At 39.6% G+C, this 24,949-nt stretch overlaps 1 protein-coding gene across 1 annotated transcript; it reads left to right on the top strand.

The window, feature by feature from the left end:
- Nucleotides 1-84: 84 nt before the first annotated feature.
- Nucleotides 85-24,726, top strand: znf106a (zinc finger protein 106a). Its single transcript, XM_063006807.1, has 21 exons — nucleotides 85-166; nucleotides 908-969; nucleotides 3,647-3,841; nucleotides 8,436-10,283; nucleotides 12,144-12,600; nucleotides 12,722-12,791; nucleotides 12,884-13,038; nucleotides 13,726-13,786; nucleotides 13,879-14,148; nucleotides 14,925-15,648; nucleotides 16,509-16,558; nucleotides 17,413-17,558; nucleotides 18,091-18,225; nucleotides 18,376-18,492; nucleotides 18,658-18,849; nucleotides 20,198-20,260; nucleotides 20,354-20,473; nucleotides 20,567-20,638; nucleotides 20,840-20,911; nucleotides 21,166-21,312; nucleotides 21,893-24,726. Exons 1-21 carry the CDS (start codon nucleotides 113-115, stop codon nucleotides 21,947-21,949), a joined length of 5,067 nt encoding a protein of 1,688 aa, XP_062862877.1. The 5' UTR covers nucleotides 85-112; the 3' UTR covers nucleotides 21,950-24,726.
- The last annotated feature ends 223 nt before the right edge of the window (nucleotides 24,727-24,949 follow it).

Genomic DNA, 24,949 nt, shown 5'->3' with positions numbered 1-24,949 from the left:
TGCTTTTGCTGGGTTAATATTACATACTGTTAAGAATTTCTTCTCTTTCTCTCTCTCTCTCCAGATATGCAGCACCTATTTGTTACGCTCTGAAAAAAACCCATCATACATCATGGGGAAAAGCAGGACCTGCATTTTGTGTGACATAGTCTACAGCTCCAAACAGGTAAAGCTGTCATTAGATATACACTATTCCATTGATAAGACAATAACTAGCTGTGCTTATATTAGAGCAACAGAGATTTTAATTCTTTTGAATATGCCTGATTGTGATCCAGCATCATAGTCAAGGTAGCCCACTTACGAAAATAAAACCAAATATGCTTGGCGTCTGATAAAACAAGACGAGTTCTATACAATTTAATACAAAAATCTAATACGTGAATATTTGTTATTAAATAATTCAGTCAATATTTCATTTTGAGTTAAATTTGTAGTAGGCAGTAGCATTCAGTCAGTCACATACTTTTTTAAGGGTCATATCGTATGCTGTTCGGTAGCGCCAGGATTCAAACCCTCAACCTACCACTTTCGTGCCACCACTGCCCTTTTTTATGCTTGTAAGTGATTCTTTTTAGACATAGCATATTTATACCTGAGCTTCTTTGCTTGAATTCAACCTGCATACTCTTGTTTTTAGCTCGACCAAAGATTGGAACCTGGCCTTAAAAACCTTTCACACATGCACAAATGCACCAAACCTGAGTTGTATCCTGGTCCAAAACAGAAGTGCAGTTCTGTTATTGTCAGCATTATTGGAAAGTTTTGAGCAGTCAGTCTGTTATCTGTACTATCATCTCGTCTTTTTAAACGGAAGAATTTGTCCAGACACCATAAAGAAGCTCATTTAAACAGCAACTGGATCAGTTATTAGCTTCTTATTTCTCTCTTTTCTATTTATTTGTAGGAGATGGATGAGCATATGAGAAGTATGCTGCATCACCGGGAGCTGGAGAATCTGAAAGGCCGGTTAGTAACTGTTCATGGGATCTAATGTTCTAATGAATTATATACATATATACGAGGATTCTTCAAAAAGTTTCCTCACTTTTTAAAATCTATTTATTAATCATTTCAAAAACAAATGACATCACTTTTCTACATACTCATTTTCCGATGCATTTTTACCACCGCTGCTTTCACATCATCACATGAAAATCTTCTTTCACTTAAAGCTTCTTTGAGCGGTCCAAAAAGGTGGATATCAGATGGCGCTAAAATCCGGACTATAAGCTCTCTCTCAGTCTTTCAGACACGACCAGTTACTACTCCTCCAACCCTCACCAACGAAAATATAAAAGTGCAGAAGCTTTTTGAAGATCCCTCGTAACAACTTTATTATTCAAAATATATAGTCCTATTTGACCAGTGCTTATTTTTGTGATAATTGTTTTTGCACTTTGTCTTCATAAAACAAATCTAGTGTTCACACAGCAGTGAAAGTTACATGAGCAAAGTGAGTTTCTAGCAGGACGAGGAGGAGGATTTGTTGTCAAATGTATTTCCTTCTTAATGAGTCATTATTTTAAAATATGAGTCATCTCTTAAAATATATAAGAGAGAATATTCTAGGTATTGCTTAGAAATTGCTAGGTTTCGCTTTATCCTTTTCAAGTTGTTCTCAGTAGCGGGCTGTTCTCAGTAGCTCATTTCACCAGTGAGGAGCTAGCACACTACAGCAACAGAATCTTGCCTTATAAGCATGCTTGGATCTCTGGAAAGAGACAAGCAAGGTGGTCAGAAGCTGAAGATCTAAGCTGGTGTGGAGATATATGGTTCCAAATAAAGGAACATAATCTGAAGCAGATCCCTTTCTGGCTACAGCAGAAAGAAAATGGTTAAAAATGGTTAAATCATGTTAATATGCAAAGTAAACGTTTATATTTTTTAACAGACGTTGCCTTTGACCTAGTGCTTGTTGTAGTAAGAGCAGACAGCCTGAAGTGACCAGTAGCTGAGCTCATGTTATCGGTCCTAAGAAGGACAAGTTCAGGCAGCTGCCATAGCTAAAGCGTATATATATAGGCACATTGGAAACAACAGGCGAAGCCAGCGTAGAGCAACTGTATCTCATGTGACAGTTCTGTAGGCCACTGGAATGTGAAAAGTGAGAATGGGATGGGAGCAAAGCCTGTAGCCTTCTGTTTGTTTTATAGAAATCAGAAATGGCATAGCTTTGATTTTTTCTTTACAGATGTGCATTGTAAAGTTGCACTTGTTTAAACTGGATCATTAGCAGATTTTTCGCTGTATCTATATCATTGTTGAATTCATTAATTTAGCATATGGTGTTTTATTTGTGAGCAGAAGATTGTAGTGAAGAGAGGCTGCCCATAACAAGTAGCAGGAGGGATGGAAACAAGCCAGCTCAACGGAACTGTAGTTTTTCAGATGCATTTCTTCTTGTAAAACAAAGCAATTCAGTTTCAATGTCTTCAAATATTTATATCTTATTTATAATAATAAGAAAAATGTAACGTTGACCAGTGCACTATCAACACATTCATGACCATTTATCTTCTATATATTGTTTACACAGAACAAGGAAAACAAATTCCAAAGACTAAACCACTTGAACATCGCATGAATAATAAAGCAATTAACATAAGGATATAGTTATTAAAATGATCTAGGTGAAAGTTTGCGATGAAATTTAATTATAGTCTGTTTCCTCATTTGTATAAGTGAAAATGCTTTGTATTGTTAATGACAATGAGATGGCAAGTCAAGTATTATCAGTGCAGCAGCAAAAACAATCCCACAAACACTACTGTTTATTTTAGGAAATTATTATTCTTTAAAAATAATATTGTAAGTGTAAGTTCCTGTTCCAACTCCCTGTCTTATAAACCTTGTGCAGAGTGCACTCATTTGACCTAGTTTTGGTGAAATAGGGCAACTGCCTTTGAAACTTCGTCAGCTCACGAGGCTGACATTCAGGCGAGAAGCTCTGGCAGTGTGTTGGGATTTGCTGCAGACAGCTGCCTGAAGCTCATATTACAGCAAATGCTGTGGAGACCAGCCCTGTAAAACTGGGTGATAGGAGAGAAAGAGAGAGAGAGAGAGAGAGAGAGACAGGGAGAATGAAGGAGAGAAGAGAGAGCAAGGGAGGGAGGAAGTGCTTTGCTATTATTGAAAGTAGGGTGCTGATTTAGAATTCACTGCAGAGCACAGTAGACACCATCGTGGCAGCGTGCAGGGGCTTGGCTGCACAGAGAGGGTACTGTCCTCTCCCCAAGCTTCGGGCTCTATCTGTGGCCCCGAAAACATCATGCTGGAGGCATGCTGCCTGATGGAGGCACCTTGCCATGCTGTGCTACTCCAGGCATGAAACGAAGCCCTAAAAACCCTTAACAAGATCAGGAAGATCCAGCTGTTTGTTTTTGTTTAATATTTTAACACATCAGAATAAGTCAGTTTGCCTCCTGATCGTTTAAAGTCTTTTTTTATTTTATTTCATTGGATCTTTTTTATTCATTTATTATTTTGAAGAAGAAATATCAAGACTTTTTTTCCACGAAGCGCAAAGGGAATGTATTTTTTCCTGGATTTGACATCTGCAAAACCAAGCTTTACAACACTTTGCTAAGCAGTTAGCCATGCCTGAGGGTAGCATTCAGCGGCCACTATCCCCTTTCCTTCCCAGCGACTGTGGGCATGAGTGCCGGACATGCGGGGTGACTGTGCCGAGCCTGACCGAGTACGCCGATCACATCTCCAGCCCCGTGCACAAACAGCGCGTAGAGGCCTACGAGCGGCAGTCATCCAAAGCGGACCGTGATGAGGAGTACTTTGATAAAGAGATGATAGAGCTCATCGAGAAACGCAAAGAGTTAATCAGGTAAAAAAATTTTAATTTTTGCATATTTTAATTTAATATTGTGTTAAAACAGCATACGAGTTACATCTTAAGATAGATTTTTTTTTAACAGACAGCAATAGGCACCGATCCACTATTAGTTACAATATTTCAGTTATTTGAGTATACAGATGTTATATAGCCATAAAAAAGTTTTAATAATTTATAATAACATTATTGGCATTTGTTTATAATTAAAGCATTTTAATTTATCATTTTTAGAGCATCTGTTTAGATCTGTATATGCTGAGTGCACACTTATCCGAGTAAACAGGTCTGCCATGTTTCAGAAGTGTAATATAATTAGGGCCCTACTAAATTCATAGGGAAATGTGCTTAATTTCATGGACCTCATTTTTCAAAAATCACAGATTTTTAAAGCAAATTGTCACATTTCACAAGAGTCATTAAATTACACTCATAAATTGAATGATAGAATAAAAGGGAGCTACAATACACTACATCTTAAACATTTTGACTAACCGATTGCTAACTGAATTGCTGTAGGATTGCTAGGATCGTCTCATAGTGCAAATAAACCAGTAAACGTGAAACACTTTTATAGCAAATTGCATATTGCAATTGGGTAGGGCTTTAACTTTGCATATCACAATGTGTATACCGCTGTTTATCAAGGTTATTAGTGACATAGCTGAAGTATTAAGACTGTCCTTTTTTTGTTGATGTCTTTCCTCAGCCGTGTGTCTTCAGTTCTATATTAAACTGAACTGCTCTGCTGGAATCATGTATCAGAAAGCCTAAAACAGCCATGCATGCTCACTCACACACTCATGCTCCTCGCACCATACCCTTCTGCAATAGACTATGAGCCAACAGTTTCTTAATATCCTTACATTCTTATTCTAAATAAACACACATCCTAACGACTATCTAAAGAAATTTCTTGACATCAGAGAAAAATTTCACACCCACACACTACTTTTTACGGACGGCTCTAAAACAGAAAACCTAGTATCATCAGCAATAGTAGCCAAACGACATAAAGAAAAGGAAATACTCCCATTAAACAGTTCAAGCTACACAGCAGAAGCACACGCTCTACAAATGGCGATAACATACATTGAACGATCAGATTTACAAAAAACACTAATCTGCACAGACTCTCAGTCCTGCCTCCAAGAAATGGAAACACTATCACTCCATCATCCAATCCTGAACGAAATACAAAAAAACTAAAAGAACTTCACAACCAGAATTATGACATCAGACTGTGCTGGATCCCAGGACACTGCGGCATTGAGGGAAATGAAAAAGCAGATCGCTTAGCAAAAGAAACAACAGGAGGAAAAGACGTAAACTGCAAACTACCCCCATCAGATATAAAACAAACAATCACTACCTATATTAAAAATATGTGGCAAAAAGAGTGGGAAAAGCAAAAACAGAACAAACTTTACAACATCCACCCTAACATACAAACACGACCACAACTACCGACTGGGAAGAGATTGGAACAGACGACATATATAAGATGTCGTATTGGGCACGCTCGCCTAACACATACACACCTGGTGAAGGGAGAACGGCCACCGATATGTGAACAATGCAATACACAAATAACCATTGAACATGTATTGACAAAATGTACTAAATATAACATAGAGCGACAAAGACTTGCAATGCCAAATACAATGACAGAAATTTTTTACAAAACCAAAACAGAAACACTGATCAATTTTTTTGAAAAATACAGGACTGATAGTACACATCTAGAACTAAACACATAAAGGACAGTAGACAAAGAACATTAATAAATAAACTGTACAACTGTTAGGTACAGTTGAAACCAGAAGTTTACATACACTATATAAAAAGACACATGTGCATGTTTTTTCTCACTGTCTCACATGAAATCAGAATAAACTCTTCCTGTTTTAGGTCAATTAGGATTACCACAATTATTTCTATGTGCTAACTGCCAGAATAATGAAAGAGAGAATTTTTTAAGGCAATTTTTATTACTTTCTTCAAAGTCAAAAGTTTACATACATTTCATTAGTATTTGGTACTGTTGCCCTTAAACTGTATGACTTGGGTCAAACGTTTAGGATATCCTTCCACAAGCTTCTCACAATAGTTGGCAGGAATTTTGGCCCATTCCTCCTGACAGAACTGGTGTAACTGAGCCATGTTTGTAGGCCGCCTTGCTCGCACCTGCCTTTTCAGCTTTGCCCATAAATTTTCTATAGGATTGAGATCAGGGCTTTGTGATGGCCACTCCAAAACATTGACTTTGTTATCCTTAAGCCACTTTGTAACCAGTTTGGCAGTATGCTTCGGGTCATTGTCCATTTGGAAGACCCATTTGCGCCCAAGCTTTAACTTCCTGGCTGATGTCTTGAGATGTTGCTTCAGTATTTCCACATAATGTTCTTTCCTCATGATGCCATCTATTTTGTGAAGTGCACCAGTCCCTCCTGCAGCAAAACAACCCCACAACATGATGCTGCCACCCCCATGTTTCACAGTTGGGATGGTGTTCTCAGGCTTGCAAGCTTCCCCCTTTTTCCTCCAAACGTAACGATGGTCATTATGGTCAAACAGTTCAACTTTAGTTTCGTCAGACCACAGGACATGTCTCCAAAAATTAAAGTCTTTGTCCCTGTGTGCATTTGCAAACATTAATCTGGCTTTTTTATGTTTCTTTTGGAGTAATGGCTTCTTCCTGGCAGAGTGGCCTTTCAGCCCATGTCGATACAGTACTCGTTTCACTGTGGATAATGACACACTCTTACCAGCTTCAGCCAGCATCTTCACAAGGTCTTTTGCTGTTGTTCTTGGGTTGATGTGCACATTTCGGACCAAAGCACGTTCATCTCTGGGACACAGAACCCGTCTCCTTCCTGAGCGGTATGATGGCTGGACATTCCCATCTTGTTTGTACTTGCGTATAATTGTTTGTACAGATGAACGAGGCACCTTCAGGCATCTGGAAATTGTACCCAAGGATGAACCAGACTTGTGCAAGTCCACAATTCTCTTCCTGATATCTTGGCAGATTTCTTTTGACTTTCCCATGATGTTACACAAAGAAGCAGTGTGTTTCAGGTGTGCCTTAAAATACATCCACAGGTGTCTCCACTTAACTCAGATGTTGCCAATAAACCTATCAGAAGCTTCCAAAGACATGACATGATCATATGGGCTGTCCCAAATTGTTTAAAGGCATAGTAATCTTAGTGTATTTAAACTTTTGACTTTGAAGAAAGTAGTAAAAATTGCCTTAAAAAATTCTCTCTTTCATTATTCTGGCAGTTAGCACATAGAAATAATTGTGGTAATCCTAATTGACCTAAAACAGGAAGAGTTTATTCTGATTTCATGTGAGACAGTGAGAAAAAACATGCACATGTGTCTTTTTATATAGTGTATGTAAACTTCTGGTTTCAACTGTACCTATCCTGCCATGAGAATAACCAATGTGTAAACATGGCGTTAAACAACAAACAAACAAACATTCTTATTCTCAAAGGCATGCAAAATATTGAGCCATTCTCTCTTGTCTGCTCTGGTAGTGCAGCCTGATAGCAGTGCAACATCTGGAAACTGACACTGGTGTTAAGAAACTCTCAAGTACTCTTCAGAAGTGCAGTAATCTGCAGTATTACCAAATATTTGACATATTCTTCTGTATTACTGTAGCAGAACTGTGGAAAAAGTTGCCTACTTGATACTTACTTACATTAAAATTCTTTGTTGTTCTGTTGTATGTCAAAAACCTTTTTTGTGTAACTCCTTCATACATTCTTTAGTCCAAGATATTTGTAAATTAAGCCCCTGAATGTATGTATTTTTTCTGTGCATTTTTTCTTGCGTTTTCTATTTTTTAATTCCAATCTAGTCTTATTTAGTTAGCCGATTGCATTTTGCTACCTACTTCCGCACACCTCCACTCCTGTTCGAGAAGGGCTGTGACTAACACACACCCCCTCCGACTCATGCAGTAACCGAGTTTTTTTTTTTTTTACACGGAGATCCGTGTCACACACAGTCATGCACCGATCTCCATTATCCCCCTTCTCTGTACAGACAACATTTAGAAGAATCACTTTTTATGCTTATCGATGGGTGTTTTAAGACAAGCCACAATTCAGCAGTGGCCACATACGTACATACACAAACATTTTACACACACAGGGCAAGACATAGAACAATACATAATATTACAACTGTTGATTAGAACAGACAAGTGTTATTACACTTATATTTGCTTTTCCAAACGCAGGTTCCATAAGCAGACTCATTCCATTCTTTCAATGGTGTCCTTTGCTTGCTGTGCTAATATAAATTACTTGTCTTACTTTATTAAGGAGATGGAGTTTAATGGAATATGGCTAGGGAGCAAACAACAACAAAGCATCACCCAGTTAAATGTAAAATATAAATACCATTTTATTATGGAAATTTTCTGTTCTGTTACAGTAATCACAAAATATTATAAGACGCCTTTAAACTATCAAATGTGGTTTTGCTTCAGCTTACTCTGTGTAGGATTGTTTTATGATTGGTCAGATGATCTTGGTTTGTCCTTACTTTTTATGTTGTACTATCTTAGACAAGAGGAAGCTGCTTTAAAGAAAGCCAAAGAGGAAGAGGAGGCAATGAGGAAGTGGCAGGCCATGAAGGAGCAGTGGCATGGTCAGAGACCGTGGCTTCACCAGCAAGCAGCAGGTGGTCCCTGGGGCTGGCAATACCCCAGCTTTCCACAGTCATCACGAATTGGGGGTGTCACCAACTGGCAGCAACCACAACCAGGCCCCAGTCCTAACTATAGCAACTGGAACAACCGACAAAACAGGAGTGCCACTTGGCATGCCGGGGGGGCCCCTGACCTGCAGAGATGGGAATCATTTAATGGACGTGGTGGCAGTCTGCACAGTAGAGGAAACTACTGGGGAGGAAGAGAAGGTGCCTTTAGGGGTGGCCCTTCTCAGCCGAGAATGGCTAACAAAGAAGACAACAGAGGGAATTATGAAAGAAGCAATGACTTCCATTTGCAACGCCCCAACGTTTTTGGAAACAACATGCACCTGACTGACCATCACAATTCACCATCTAGAAATTATCCTCACCAGAAAACACACAATATCACTGAGAGACATAACAAGGACCTCCACAGCCAGGAAAGCTCCGGTGGAGTAGTTAATCATGGTAAAGGCAAAGGTTCCAAATCAGAGAAGGCATATCGCTGGGCACCATATCCTCCAGCTGGGCTTGGAGAGCCTTCTTCCCAAACTGATAATCAGCCTTCTTCAGAGAAAGTACATTCAGCCTCTCTTGAACACAATAAGTATAGAAGTTTGAATGCAAGCAGCCAGAACTTGGAAGGTCAGTCCCAGACTGGCCTTGGGAGCGTTGTTCATGGGCCCTCTGATCTCCAACATGGGAACAGTAAGGAATGCAAAAAGCAAAGCAGCCGCCCCAATAAGAAGAGTAAAAAAAACAAGCCCAGTCAAGCATCTTCATCCTTGCCTTCACCCAGTCACCAAACACACAGCCTCAAGCATTCCGAAAAACATGTCAGCACTAAACAGGGATTGCTGACCAATGTCAACAGAACATCAAGTCAAGAATCTGAAAACTCTAAAGCTTTGAAGCATTCTTACTCAGGATGCCAGACCTCACAAGCTGCATCACTTGACCCAGAGCAGGAACATCTGCTTTCTGAAAAGTTATTCAAACCAAAGAAGACCATGTTGCACAAACAGAGCTCAGAAGAAAAGTATTCTTTGAAAGACAAAGATGCTGAACTGCATATTGAGGAAGACCAGCTGGTGGGAATTTCAGGGCTGGACAAAGTGAATGAGCAATGTAGAAACAAAAGAAAATCAGAGGAGTACAATAGAAAAGGGAAAGAATTTCTTGAAAGTAATCCTACACAACAATCCCTCTCAACAGAAAACACTTTGCAGTTTGGGTGCTCTTCAGATAACATTAACCTGTCTCTGCAATCTCTGCAAGTCAGCACCTCCACCATGGACCAGGAGGAGGAAGATGAGCGCAATGAAAGAGAAAAGCTTGTCCAAGATACAATGATGCAAGCAATGGATGAAGGACTTGGCTCAGACAGCGAGTGCAACCAGATCAACAACACACTTTCCACTACTGGTTGCTCTCTGCCTCCCCTGAACAAGTTATCCTTGCCGTCCAGTCTCAAACGAGACTTGAACCGGCACATTAGCCTGAAGGGCAAAGGAGGTGCTCATGAACCCAACCTGAACATTGCACGACGCATCAGAAACTTGAGTGGCTCACGGAAAAGTGAAACTGAGAAAGACACATCGCTCAAGCCCACACTACGGCAGCTCATTAGCTCTTCTGCCTCCAGAAGGAATGTCAACTGGGACCAGGTCTATCAAGAAGTCCACCGCAAAAAGCAGGAGCAGGGCAAAGGCTTGCCAAGGTAAATATGTATATGTATGTACAGTGTATCACAAAAGTGAGTACACCCCTCACATTTCTGCAGATATTTAAGTATATCTTTTCATGGGACAACACTGGCAAAATGACACTTTGACACAATGAAAAGTAGTCTGTGTGCAGCTTATATAACAGTGTAAATTTATTCTTCCCTCAAAATAACTCAATATACAGCCATTAATGTCTAAACCACCGGCAACAAAAGTGAGTACACCCCTAAGAGACTACACCCCTAAATGTCCAAATTGAGCACTGCTTGTCATTTTCCCTCCAAAATGTGATTTGTTAGTGTTACTAGGTCTCAGGTGTGCATAGGGAGCAGGTGTGTTCAATTTAGTAGTACAGCTCTCACACTCTCTCATACTGGTCACTGAAAGTTCCAACATGGCACCTCATGGCAAAGAACTCTCTGAGGATCTTAAAAGACGAATTGTTGCGCTACATGAAGATGGCCAAGGCTACAAGAAGATTGCCAACACCCTGAAACTGAGCTGCAGCACAGTGGCCAAGATCATCCAGCGTTTTAAAAGAGCAGGGTCCACTCAGAACAGACCTCGCGTTGGTCGTCCAAAGAAGCTGAGTGCACGTGCTCAGCGTCACATCCAACTGCTGTCTTTGAAAGATAGGCGCAGGAGTGCTGTCAGCATTGCTGCAGAGATTGAAAAGGTGGGGGGTCAGCCTGTCAGTGCTCAGACCATACGCCGCACACTACATTAAATTGGTCTGCATGGCTGTCATTCCAGAAGGAAGCCTCTTCTGAAGTCTCTACACAAGAAAGCCCGCAAACAGTTTGCTGAAGACATGTCAACAAAGGACATGGATTACTGGAACCATGTCCTATGGTCTGATGAGACCAAGATTAATTTGTTTGGTTCAGATGGTCTCAAGCATGTGTGGCGGCAATCAGGTGAGGAGTACAAAGATAAGTGTGTCATGCCTACAGTCAAGCATGGTGGTGGGAATGCCATGGTCTGGGGCTGCATGAGTGCAGCAGGTGTTGGGGAGTTACATTTCATTGAGGGACACATGAACTCCAATATGTACTGTGAAATACTGAAGCAGAGCATGATCCCCTCCCTCCGGAAACTGGGTCGCAGGGCAGTGTTCCAGCATGATAATGACCCCAAACACACCTCTAAGACGACCACTGCTTTATTGAAGAGGCTGAGGGTAAAGGTGATGGACTGGCCAAGCATGTCTCCAGACCTAAACCCAATAGAAAATCTTTGGGGCATCCTCAAGCGGAAGGTGGAGGAGCGCAAAGTCTCGAATATCCGCCAGCTCCGTGATGTCGTCATGGAGGAGTGGAAAAGCATTCCAGTGGCAACCTGTGAAGCTCTGGTAAACTCCATGCCCAGGAGAGTTAAGGCAGTTCTGGGAAATAATGGTGGCCACACAAAATATTGACACTTCAGGAACTTTCACTAAGGGGTGTACTCACTTTTGTTGCCGGTGGTTTAGACATTAATGGCTGTATATTGAGTTATTTTGAGGGAAGAATAAATTTACACTGTTATATAAGCTGCACACAGACTACTTTTCATTGTGTCAAAGTGTCATTTTGTCAGTGTTGTCCCATGAAAAGATATACTTAAATATCTGCAGAAATGTGAGGGGTGTACTCACTTTTGTGATATATATATATATATATATATATATATGTGTGTGTTTTTTTTGCTTGCCAAGGTGTGTGTGTGTGTATGTATGTATATACAGTATATATGTATGTATGTACAGTATGTATGTATGTATGTATTATTATTTTTTTTTTTGGCTTTTTTTTTTTAAATTTTTTTTTTGGTTTTAGCTTCATAGCAAACATGATTCTGTCTTATTTTCTCAGGTTTGGTATAGAGATGGTACCCAATGAGCCAGAAGGTCCAAGCCACATGGAAGAAGACATCGATGTCCCTCTCTCTGAAGGGTTCCATTGGGACTCTCTGGTTGACTTTAACTCACAGATTGTACCTGCACGCAAAAGAAGCATGTCAGAAAGTAGCGTGGTCGCCAATACTTCTGCTGCATCCTCTTCTCTTCTCAAAGCTGCTGAACCACCATCTGTCAGAGACTCACAAAACAACTCTAAACTAAGTTATCAGTCCATTTACACACCCAGCGAGAAGGACTGTGAGATACAAAAGGATAGCCAGAGTCTGTCCCAGGCCAAAGAACAAACCGAGCCAATAATGGAACTGAAGCCTCTCCAAAACCTGGAACTTTTGGATGAGGAAAGTAGTTCCATATCTGGCACTGAACAGAATGACTTACAGAGTGGAGGGAAGAAACGCAGAGCAGTGGGGGTAAGTGATCTTCTTTACCTGCCCAGAAAATGTCCTGTTCCAAAAGCTGGATGTTATATGATCATCATTTTATCATAATATGCTTTCAGGACAATCTGATATTTGCTTTTTTGTCTTTTAGGATGTGGTTTCTCCAGAAGTTACTGATTTAGAGAGGAAAAACAAAAGACAAAAAATCAAACCCAAAAAAGGTAATTGTGTGTCTCAAATTGTGTTTACGTATTTATACCATGTTTTATTGTTACATTTTATATGTTGTTTTATCTTGCATTGCACTACATAGAACAAACTCAGCTGGACGAGTTGCTGACTGTATCTCTGCGTGAAGAGGAACTGAACAGCTCGTTGCAGACAGTGGATAACAGTTTGATTCAGGCCCGAGCTGCTTTGCAGGCTGCATATCTGGAAGTCCAGCGTCTGCTAATGGTCAAACAGCAGGTTGGACATCATGAAAGATATGCCTACACTACATGACTAAAAATATTTTTGGGAATGCCAGAACAACAACGCAGCTGTCTACCAAGTAGTGCTTATTTTTGGTGAATGATGGATAATGGTTTTGTTTTAATGATTTGGGCTGGGTGTGTTAGCTTGTGTTAAAGAAATTCCTAATGCTATAGCCAGGAATGAAATAGCAGAGAGGAGGGAGTGATTCCATGTTAAAGGCCATGGTTTTGGATGGAATGTTAGCATGGCACAAATCCCCCTTTGTGCACCCCCTTCTGTTTACTGCTGCAAGAGCCTCCACTTATCTGAAAGGGCTTTTTTCCTCAAAGTTTTAAGAATTAATGCTTATTTAGTCAAAGCATTAGTGAGGTGTGGGACTGATGTTGGATGAGAAGGTCTTGCTTTCAGTTGTTGTTCCAGCTCATCACTTCTTTATGCCAAACTTTTCAAACCATGTTTTTGTGGACCTTTGTGGCACAGTCATGCTTGATAAGGAAAGGGCCTACAAACTGTTGTCACAAAGTTGAAAGCATGCAATTATTTAATTTAATAAATGTGTACATCTGCTAGCAATGGGTGGGGCTGAAACACATGAACTTAATAATTAGGAAGGGTGTTCACAAAATTTTGTTGTGTGTGTGTTTTGAATCTTGACTTATCATTGTTACTTTTCCCTAGGTAACCACTGAGATAAGTTCTCTGAGGGCCAAGCGTATAGAGATTCTGCAGGGCCTGCAAGGTACAAACATAATTAGGGAAAATTAATAAGGGTTAAAAATAACTATTTAAAAGATAACTATTTTTAACTATTATAACTTTTTTTTTTATCAGGTGGTTTTGAATGCCCACAGACAACAAGGAGCAGTGAAGAAAACACGAATTTGCCCTTTTCATCTACAGCCAAACATGCTGCGAGTAATCCCCCAATTTCTCCTGCAGTTCTTTTACCCTCCCCTGTTTCCAGCCCAGCTCCTGTTGCCGTAAAACAGGAACGCCTCTCGCCTGTGACCGTCTTCCCGACCAGGCAGGCCACAGACAGTCCCATGGCCGGTCCTCACAGTACCACACCAGAGAAATCTGCAGCCACACAAATGGAAACAGGTAAGAGATTTTTCATACATTTCTTAAATGAAGAAAAAATTCATTATAACATTTTATATTGTAAGCATACAGTTGCAATAAGAGCTTTGTGAAACCTTGAGTTTTACATGGAGTTTTGTATTAATTACATGTTTTCTGTTTATGTACTAATAAATCAAATGATTTAAAACATTCTACCTGAAATGTTAACACAAGCAGCTGTACTTTACATGCTTTTTGTTAAACATGTTGCAGAATCTAGTTTGTAAAACACCAATAATGGTCCACAATGCTTTCAGCACAGATGGTGCGAAATTTAAACTAGGTTAATGACACCTGTAAAGCATGGTGGAGGAAGGAAGCATCATGATTTAACCCTGCTTCGCTGCCTCAAGGTCATTCCAGATTGCGGTAATTAAGGAAACTGTACTGTACAAAATTCTACATGAGAACATCAGGGTTTTTGACCAGTATTAAAAGTAGTTTAATGATGCTCACAAAACAATAATCAAAAGCACACAAGTCAATAATGCAGTATAGTGCAAGTCTGATCAGCAGCTATGGAAAATAATAGTGCTGCTTAATTAGGTTCTACCATCATTTTTCCTTCCTGAAGGACCATGTGAGTACAGTTGTTAGTAAATATTATAACAATATTATGTTGAAAATATTATTATATACAATAATAAGTGCAGTAATTCAGGTAATACCAAATTGCACTTTTTTTTGTTTGTCTTGTCTCTTGTCTCGTCAATTTACTGGTCGGTAACATTTTCTTTCCTGTTTTTTTGCCACAGATGCCGCCTTCTCATGCAACCTTAACTCAATAAAGGAATTTGAATGTGACCAGGATGGTGAGGGCATGTCTAAACCGTGGTTACAGCTGTCTCCTGACCAGCCTTCTCCTCGAGCTTCTCAAGAGCAGGTGTTAGATCCTCCCTCACCCCCAATCCCTGCCAATAATTCACCAAACCCTGTCTCTCCCAAGTCCACCCCACCTCTGGATGGCCAGGACACTAAGGCTGGGAAGCGTGTGAGAAAGCTCAAGAAGAAAAGAGTTCTGAGGAATGCCCAGGGAAGCAAACAGCCTGACATCAGTGACTCAGAGCTAGATGCCAGCCAGCCCGTTCGACCCCATCGCAGGGTGCGACAACGCAGACGGCCCAGCGCTTCCAATTCCTCGTCCTCTACTGCTGAGAAGAAAGATAAAAGCATGGAGGTAGCAGAAGCACTAGATCATCCAGAGGCAAAGGAACCAGCACTGGCTCTAGATGAGAAAGTGACCCAAGGCTCTGACTCCTCAGAGCTAGAGATGGTGGAACTCCCAAAGGCCGTACCAACTGAAGTGGTGAACTTGGACTCCTCTGAGCCAGATGAGGTGGGAGCAGAGGATGAAGCAAGCCTTTCTCAAGCTTTTAAGGAGCCTGCCAATGAGAGGACAGAAGCCCAAAACCTTGCTTGCAATGAAGTCACCTCCACCAGTGAACTTGACCCCGGCAGTGCAGTCGTCAGCTGTGAAAGGTAGATAAAATCTAATCTTATTAACAGAATGATTGACTTAAATATGCATTGTTGAGGGTTTACTTTTTAGTAAGGCAGAAATATGTGGTTTTCCGTTCCACGTGCTAAAATACAACAAAAATGTATCATTTGTAAAGTTATGATCACAACATATATCTGCTTACAGGAGGACACCAATGATTACAAACAGAAGGTAAAATTTGTGTAAATATAAATGTGAACTACCCATTGGTGCCGTCCGATAGCTGCACTGATTCAGTCAGGAGTAAGTAATCTGGCAACTCGTCACTCAGGTGGCGCAGCGGTAAAACACTCTAGCACACCAGAGCTGGGATTTCGAATACATTGTATCGAATCTCAGCTCTGCCATCCGGCTGGGCTGGGCGGCCACATGAACAATGATTGCCTGTCAGATCAGGGTTCCTCATAACTGGTGCAATAACGACCTCTGTTGGCTGATCAAGGCAGATCGGCATATGAACTCATCTCGTGCAGGTGAAAAGAGGCAGTCAGTACTGCGCACGTGTCGGAGTGGGCGTGTGTCAGTTGCGAAGTTCCTTGGTCAGAAGTGGAGGGTTGTATTGATAGAGGTGAAGCGTAATGCAATCAGGGTAGTTGGATACAACTAGATTAGGGGAGAAAATTGGCGGAAAAAATTGAAGAAAAAGAAAAAAATATATACAATTATTTTCCCCCTTTAAACTAGTGCAGGTCAGTCTTGGTGACTCATTACTGTTTTAATATATTAATTTGAGTAAAGTGATTACTATGTGTGATTATGATGTAGTCAGAATATGCTGTTTTTATTCAAGTCATGCAGACCTAGTCTTACAATTCCTGAAATGTCTTCTATTTTTAAGTATAAAGAATGAAGATCTGATAGATTCAAAGGAGTCAAAGGCTTCCTCTGGTATGTATTTCATATTTTTGTGAAATTAATTATATAGATAGGTAACAGTTTTCTTTTATGGTAGTTCTAAGGTCATTGTTTAGTGGTTTTTAGTCAGGCACGTGTTTGAATACGTTTTAAAAAATGTAAAACCAATCAATTACACAGTAATAAAATTTAATTAAAGTTAACAGAATGTGGTCAACAATAGCTCATCAAAGTAACTTGAATTAGTTTTATGTGCTGAGTTGTTAGATTTTAATCATGGTTGTTCTCCGGCAGGCTCAGTTGAGGCTATCATACAAAGCCCAAATTAGAACGATAACGCTTTCATTGACTAAAATAGTTCTTCAACTGCCTAAATTACTTTTTAAGGGCAAGGTATTCTTAGTGCCTTTTAGTTTCCAGTTTGAGCCCTCCGGACTTCTTCTGGAGCCATCCGGGAGAAGTGGCTCTGATAAGGGCTTTAGATTAATGTTACCACATTTTACAGATGCTGTTAGGGTCTTAACAGAGTTTCAAATCAATGTAATTGTTCAACTTAAAAAGAAATGCTTGTTTAACCATTTTGTCTTGTAAAAATAAATGTTGTTTGACAAAACCTTCTAAAAAATGAATATTAATTTTGGCGACAGCTAATGACCAGCCAAATAATTACTTGCATTTTGGTTCATTCTTTTTAAACTTACTTATTTAATAACTTTTTAAGCTACATCTAGGCTAATACATGTTAGCTTGACATTGATGACAGATTGTTTGAAATGTCTTTATGGACACTATTCTAGTCATTCAGAGTAAATAGCTCTAAATCTGTATTTTTGAGTAAGTTTTAAGAAGCACAGAGACACACTGATGTGATGTTTGTTCATTATCAGGTGCATCATCTGACCCAGGTGACGAGGAGGAGCCCACCGAGGGATCGTTTGAGGGCCATCAAGAGGCAGTAAACAGCATGCTGATTCATAATGGCCTGCTGTTCACCTGCTCAGGGGACCGCACCATACGAGCCTTCAACCTGATGGTGAGCCCAGCAGATAGTTGCTCTGGGGGCCTTAGAGAAAGGGTTTTCAAACTTTTTACAGTCATGGACCCCCAGTGCCCACTATAGAACCACTTCCCTAGAGCCTTACATGAAACTAGGCATACGTAAAACCAGAGAAGAAGTGTATAAAAAGCAGTACAACATAACAGACTGTTTAATGCATTTGTGTTGTTCACGGTTTTGACAGAAAATAGAAGTAGTCTTTAATCACAATTATTTTTAAGCTAAATATTAAGTACACTTGCATGATTCAGAATGCTGCTACATCCATGAGGTAAAAAGCCAGAAGGCTGCTGAAGCCACCCATGCAATACACAAACTATATCCTCTTTCTGACACAAATGATGTCACTTTGCACAGTGTTTTTTTGTTATTGTTTAAAGTATTTTGCCAGCTTGGGGAATTGCTGGGGTACAGTCGGGTGGAAGTACAATGTAATTTTTTTGGAGCAGAATTTCTGCCGGATGCATAGATATAAATGAAAAATGCTATATTGCTGTGTGTCTCACAGACCCGTAAGTGTGTGGCCGTGTTTGAGGGGCACAGCAGTAAAGTAAACTCTTTAGTGGTGTCATCTGGTCCTGGTTTGCCACTGCGTCTTTACTCTGGGTCCAGCGACCAAACCATTCGCTGCTACAACATAAAGGTGAGTCAGCACAACATGCTATTAGTCAGATAATTCCAGCAAAGTTAAATGTTAATCACAGTTAATAATTTGAAGCCACTTAGTGATTCAAAAAGTCTTAGAGCAAACACTGATTTCACCTATGCTGTGCTTTATTTGTTTGTTTTTTAGAATCAAGAGTGCGTGCAGCAGCTCAGTCTTCCTGACCGTGTGCTTTGTCTCCACAACCGATGGAAAGTGCTCTATGCAGGCCTGGCCAATGGCTCTGTGGTCACTTTTAGTCTTAAGGTAAACCTCTCAGTCCTGGGCTAAAGACCTTACCCAGATCTAATCATTTAAGTGTTTGAGGCTGTAGTTTAATGACATTGTAATATGAAGGGTGGTTTAGCACACAGAGTGTACTATGTTCTTGTATTTGACTGTTTTATTACAAACACATACATGTTCCTACAGAACAACAAACAACTGGATGTGTTCGAGTGCCACGGTCCGCGAGCAGTGAGCTGCCTGGCTACGGCTCAGGAGGGAGCGAGACGGGTGTTACTTGTTGGCTCTTATGATGCCACCATCAGTGTAAGGGACGCCAAGAGTGGTCTGCTGCTGCGCACACTAAAAGGACACACTAAAACTGTGCTCTGCATGAAGGTGAGTGTGTTTTTATTCTGCTAATAATAAGGTAATATAGGTATTTGTACTTGTCAAGTAAGTACATTTTTTTGTATAGTAAGTGTATACTGCTTAAAGCACACATGTTTTTAATTTATTGTTACTGGAATTTTATTAGGATTGGAAAACAGTGGTAGTCACAGTCATGGTGGGCTGGGTCAAAGTGGGTCTGGCACCGAACATAGGCCCGATTTCGGGTAGCTAATCCACCTTCTTGTTAGGTAAGAGAAAAGCTGAGTACCCAAAGATAACCCACCTAAACACAGCATCAACATAGACAAGGGAAAAGTTTGAATTTAGGTTTACAGGCCTCTTGTTATTAAGTTTGCTATGTGGCAGTCACTTTACCAGCTTTTCCCCCCTGCTGCCCAGCTTCTATGCAGCTCACATAACATAATACCACTATGGAGGGCACTCAGCAAAAGAAAAAAGAAAAAAAGTTTGTTTGATGTATTACACAGTCATGACTGTACCCACTGACATTCAGTTACCTCACTTTGTAGTTAACTTACATTTATGGTTATAAGGGGGTTTCCAGGTATTTCATTTGCTCTATTGCCCTGATTTTTAGTTATGTGCGTGTTAGCTTTTTTGTCCTGTCCGTTACACCTGTTTCAATTTAACCTGATTCAAAGTACTGATCCAGACCTGACATGAATCAACCTTTTAGGTTGATAAATAATCCTTGATTTTCTTTTTCTGTTGGATACACTGGCAAGGCTTTCCAATGCTGTTGGAATTCATAAATTCATTTGTACTACTTACTACTTTGTTAAATATGTGCTTGGGGGGCACACGCTAGTCCACCACTCCGGAGTTCGAATTTCATCTCTACTGTCCACCGTGGGTGCCTTCACAGACATGATTAGCTATGTCTGAGGAAAGGCGAGCTGCTGCAGTTATGACCTCTGCTGGCTGGTTGATGGTGCAGAGACAAGGAAAAATGCAGATAATTGCATGACTCTTCGTGTGCAATACTGATCCCTGTGTGAACCCGCCTCGGGTAGGTAAAAAGAAGCGGTTAGCTGCTGAATATGTGTCCGAGCCTGTCTGCTATGGGCCCTCTTGGTTTGAGATCAAAAACATATGTTGGAGCAATATATGTTGTAGCTTAGTTATTAAGGTATGGGACTAGTAATCAAGAAGTTTATTGTTCAAGTCCCACCACTGCCAGCTTGGCACTGCTGGGCCATTGTGTAAAGTCCATAATCCTCAATTGGTTTTATTGTATTGGTTCACAATTGTAACTTGGTTTGAGTGTCTGCGAAAATGTAATTGTTAGGCATATCCCTGCAGCTTGTTTACCTACTATATTTCTTGTCCACAGGTAGTTAATGACCTAGTATTCAGTGGATCCAGTGATCAGTCTGTCCATGCACACAACATACATGTAAGTTTTAGTATTCCCTGTAGGTGGAATTTTCCCCCATATATTGAAAGGATATATGTGTTTCTTACTTTTTTGTGTGGGTTTGCACTGTAGACAGGGAAGCTTGTGAAGATCTATAAGGGCCATTCTCACGCTGTCACTGTGGTGTCCATACTGGGGAAGGTGATGATCACAGCATGCCTGGACAAACTGGTTCGTGTCTACGAGCTACAGGTAAGAATCTCACATCAGCTGTGGTGCTTTATTTACATTTCAATAGAGCGGTGTGTTGATTCTGGTTTTGTGAATTTGTGCTTTTGCCAACAGCCTCATGAAAGGTTGCAGGTGTATGGAGGACATTCAGACATGGTGCTGTGTATGGTCATCCACAAGAACATGGTCAGTATGATAGAATAGCAAGCACTAATCTTACTTCACTTTTCTTTGGCACTGTATTATTCAGTCCTGCATATTGGATCTGTAATGTCATCTATTGAAATATGGACACTTGTGTATTTTTACATCCTAAGAAATAGAGCAGCACTTATACTGTCTATATTGTGATAATCTTATGATTTATTATGATTAATTCTGTTGTAGATCTACACAGGATGTTATAATGGAAGTGTACAGGCTGTTCGACTAAACCTGATCCAAAACTACCGTTGCTGGGTAAGAAATGATTCATTTGCAGTGTTGTGGTATACCAGTATAAATAACACTGATACAAAGCTGCAGACCAGTAAAAGCTTTTTGGTTGTTTTTGTTGGCATAATGTACATTTCTAAAATTTCCTTTAACTTGTTTAAGTTTAATTTAAATGTGTTTTCCATTTACATGCAATGTTAAAAAATCTGTGTACCTGATACATTAATTACTTTGTTAATCATTTTCCCTGATTGTGCATCGTTGTTTGTTTTTGGCAGTGGCATGGCTGTTCGCTAATATTTGGTGTAATGGAGCACCTGCAGCAGCACTTGCTGAATGACCACACCAGCCCTACGAAACAGACACTCAAGTGCCGATGGAGAAACTGTGACTCCTCCTTTCCCTCCCATAACGGCTTCAAACAGGTATTAAACCAGCTCAAGTCCCTTGTCAGTTACTTTATAATTATTACTCCTTTTATCTTGCCTTGAAGCACAAAGGTTTTTTGGCAAACAAATATAGTGTTAAGTTGGTATTTTAAAATATTTCTGAAGGGTTAAAAATAAAAAAGACATTTTTATGGATTATATAGTTAAAAGGGACAGCAGAAGTGCACTTTCAATTAAAGCACACAAGCTGTTTGTATTAATGAGGTATCACCTGCAATTCCTTTACAAATGTTAAATAGTTAAGTAATATTCACACCTGGTACGATATTTTCAAAACAGTGTATTGTATTGATACAGTTAATTAGTTAAAAGCAATTGGCTGTTTTTAAGGGGAAAAAATCAGATCCACTATGCTCATTAGCATTAACCAACTCATTAGTCTACCCACCAGTCTGGCTTGTTGCTCCTTTTCTAGTTTATTAATACCTGACGTAGTGAAGATTATTGACATGCCTGGGACCCAACACCTTACTAGGACACTTTTAATGATGCATTTATAAAGCCAATATTTTTTGATTTTTTCTTAACACAATGTGTATTGTGTTTATATTTACAGGTAGTGCATGCTCACATGCAGAAGCATGCAGAGCTGGACAGTAAATTGGAGTCTTGAGGGGTTCTGGAGTGTCAACCCAGAGAACCAAAGTAAACCCCTCTTATCCCATATTGGGAAGATCTCATCTACATCTCAGGATAGGAGCTCTTTCCTTGTTCATCTTTTTCTATGCGTTGTCCGATATCAACAGCTACCATTTAAGAGGGAGTGGACACCAAGCTGTTTGCTTGATGCTGCATTTTCAGTATTTTTTCATTAGTGTCATTTAACTGCCTACAGATGTGTTGGAGACTTTTGGCATCCAAAGGTCCTTCAGGTTTATTTTAGATCTCATGTTCCTCCCTCTCAGTGGAGCTGTTGGTATCATCAATGCCAATTTTGTTTCTCTTATCCATGTACACAAGAATCATATGTCTATATGAAGACAATGACTATGCAGCCTTCTGTTACCTTTGGAGGGATAAAAGTCTACTAGAGATAGATGACGCACATCTCTGAATTGTCTCTGACTTCTTTCTTAATGACCAAATAAAGACAACATTTCAAAAGAACTGTGGAAAATACTGTACAAACTTCGGGACAGGCTATGTAGAGTTGATACCGCTTCCCCCAGCTAGGACACGTCGTTTATTATTTTTATGGCATGGGTTTAGGGATATTTTTTGTTTGGAGTGGTTTAAAAGTGTGGTACTTGTGTCTTATTGAGCATCCAGGTTTTTTGGGATGAGAAGTGTCTTCTAAAGACACATCTACACTGTGAGTCAAAAATGTGACCTCTGTACCTGCCTATAACTTGTTGATTAACTTACTATGTTATTTACTTTGACAGCCATTTGTGTTTCCGCTCAACAGCAGCAGACAATAATATTGTAACATAAAATATAATGGTTTTTACTACTAAGAACAGAATGAATTAAGAACTTGTATCTGCTTACGTTATAAACTGTATAAGCATTGCTTGCTGAGGTTCCAAAAAAATAGAAAAGGGAGAATTTAAAACATTGCTCCGTATGATCTGTGAAACTGGTAACTACGAAAGACGAAAGCAATCACAAACTGTTGCTCAGCCAAGAGGACAAACCTTAGACCCATCGGTCAACACATTACATTTCTAGGGAAACTGGACTTTGATTGTCCGTCTGAATTACTCATCTTGATTTGCAAGTTATGAGCAAAGGTACAGAGGTCCCTTTTTTAAAGCACAGTGTATTTGTTAGGGACATCATTTCGTGCTATAACAGGGTAAAACAACCAGGTTTCATTTCAAGTTTTAACCATTTTTTTTCTTTTCTTTTTTTTGAGTGAAAAGAGTGGTTTTTTTTGTTTGTTTTGCTTTGTTTTTTAAATGTTATCATTTACTCATCAAATCATTGAGAATACAATAATAAAGTTGGACACAATACTAAAATCCCACTTGTTTTAACCTGTGACCAATTTCTTGGTTGTATCCCATTGCTAGTGTGCTAATTTGACAATCCGTTTAGTTCAGTAGTGTGTTCTTTTTGACTCCCTATTTTTAAACTAGGGAGATACTTTTAAAAGTCCTTTGTTCATCATATTTTATGCACTGGAAACCAATTGGGTTTAAACAAGCAGGTTTTATGTTACCAGTTTCTGAAAGGGTTAGGTAAAATTGGTTCTTGGTTGGTTGAATATATAAAGAGGATCTAATGATGAACATTTTACTTTCTTAGTTAGCTAGCCAGCCAGCAATCTAGGTCAAGTCCCGATAGCATACTGCATACTATTTACATTTACATTACATTTACCACTGCTATTATTTTACATTTTTATTATTACTTTTGAATCCCCCTCTTCATAATTTCATTTGTTGTGTTTTGTTTGATGCTAAAACAATTGTTTTTTTTTTTTTTCCCTTTTTCTTGAGGGTGGATATTTTTATTTGTACTTTTGTTTGATGTTAAATCATTTGTCTTTTCTCATTTTTTTTTATTTATTTATTTTTTTGGGGTGGTTTAGCTTCACCATTATATATACATTTCTAGAACAATGACAGTATGAGGTTTGCGTGGTGCTCACTGATGTTAAGATACAGTGGAGGGAATACTGGTTTGCCGTAATTCAGAGAATGCAGTTCAAGGAAACGTTTGCTGAAAGCGACAGATCCTGAAACGTGATGGTCGGTGTGCATAACCTCTTATCAGCGTAATGTGTGGGAGTGGTTGTGCCTGAATAACACAGTGCAGTATTGTTGCTTGGATGTGGACTTCACACAGTGAATTTCACATTGTATCTTGAGTGTATTTATTTGGGCTCTGTCCTTTTGGGATTTGAAAGGTCAATAGTATATTGAAACAATGTGGACAGAGGTGCATGCAGCCTGGTCCTATAACATAGCACTTTGGTCCGTCCGTGTGTGTGTGTGTGTTGAAAGTTGTTGAAGTGATTAAGGTAGTAGGTGGTTTTATGGAGTGGAGAGTGTAGAAACAGAATCCCTCTCCCATGCCGGAACACTCAGCACACACCCCTAACTATAAACTGCAGTCTCGGTTTCACTAGCCATCTTACAATCAGGCCTATTTTTACTTTTTAAAGAATGTACTGTTTAAATTAAATACCTTTTCTAGTAACTACTGACCGTGACAACCCCCCCCCCCCCCCCCTTTCCTTTTGTGTGATGCTGTTGGCATTAAGCAGAGCAGGTTTTTCTTGTCCTCAGTCCCATTAGCAGTTTCCTTTTCTCTACAGTGTGTGTAGCTGGGGGAGCAGTGTGTCAGTCTCTTTCCTAGCCGTCCCAAATTTCTTACAAGTTTTGTTTGCACATTTCCATTTAATACCTTGTTATAATAAAAAGGGTTTTTGTCAACCTGGAATTGTCTGTTAACATTTTTTAACTTTCGAGTACACACAGTCACCAGAGCTTCAAATAGGATTCTATAATCAGCTGTCTAAACAAAAGTAACTAAGTTTTAAAGCCTAATGATCAGTTAAATAACGTTCATGTTTTAAAAGACCTCTAATACACCTAAAAGAGATGTATTCTTTTTGCTGGTATTATTAATGAGGGTAGAAATGGCACTGAGCATATTAGTTTAA

Source organism: Trichomycterus rosablanca, chromosome 13 (genome assembly GCF_030014385.1).
Source record: "Trichomycterus rosablanca isolate fTriRos1 chromosome 13, fTriRos1.hap1, whole genome shotgun sequence".
Taxonomy (NCBI): Eukaryota; Metazoa; Chordata; class Actinopteri; order Siluriformes; family Trichomycteridae; genus Trichomycterus; species Trichomycterus rosablanca.
This window is presented reverse-complemented; position numbering and strand designations above follow the sequence as displayed.

What these genes read in the sequence shown, in the direction of transcription:
- znf106a (XM_063006807.1), top strand. Translation starts at nt 113, where the DNA reads ATGGGGAAAAGCAGGACCTGCATTTTGTGTGACATAGTCTACAGCTCC. An exon ending in CAGGGCAAAGGCTTGCCAAG is followed by an intron (nt 10,284 to 12,143) that starts GTAAATATGTAT and finishes TTATTTTCTCAG; the next exon opens with GTTTGGTATAGAGATGGTAC. An exon ending in CCCATAACGGCTTCAAACAG is followed by an intron (nt 21,313 to 21,892) that starts GTATTAAACCAG and finishes TTATATTTACAG; the next exon opens with GTAGTGCATGCTCACATGCA.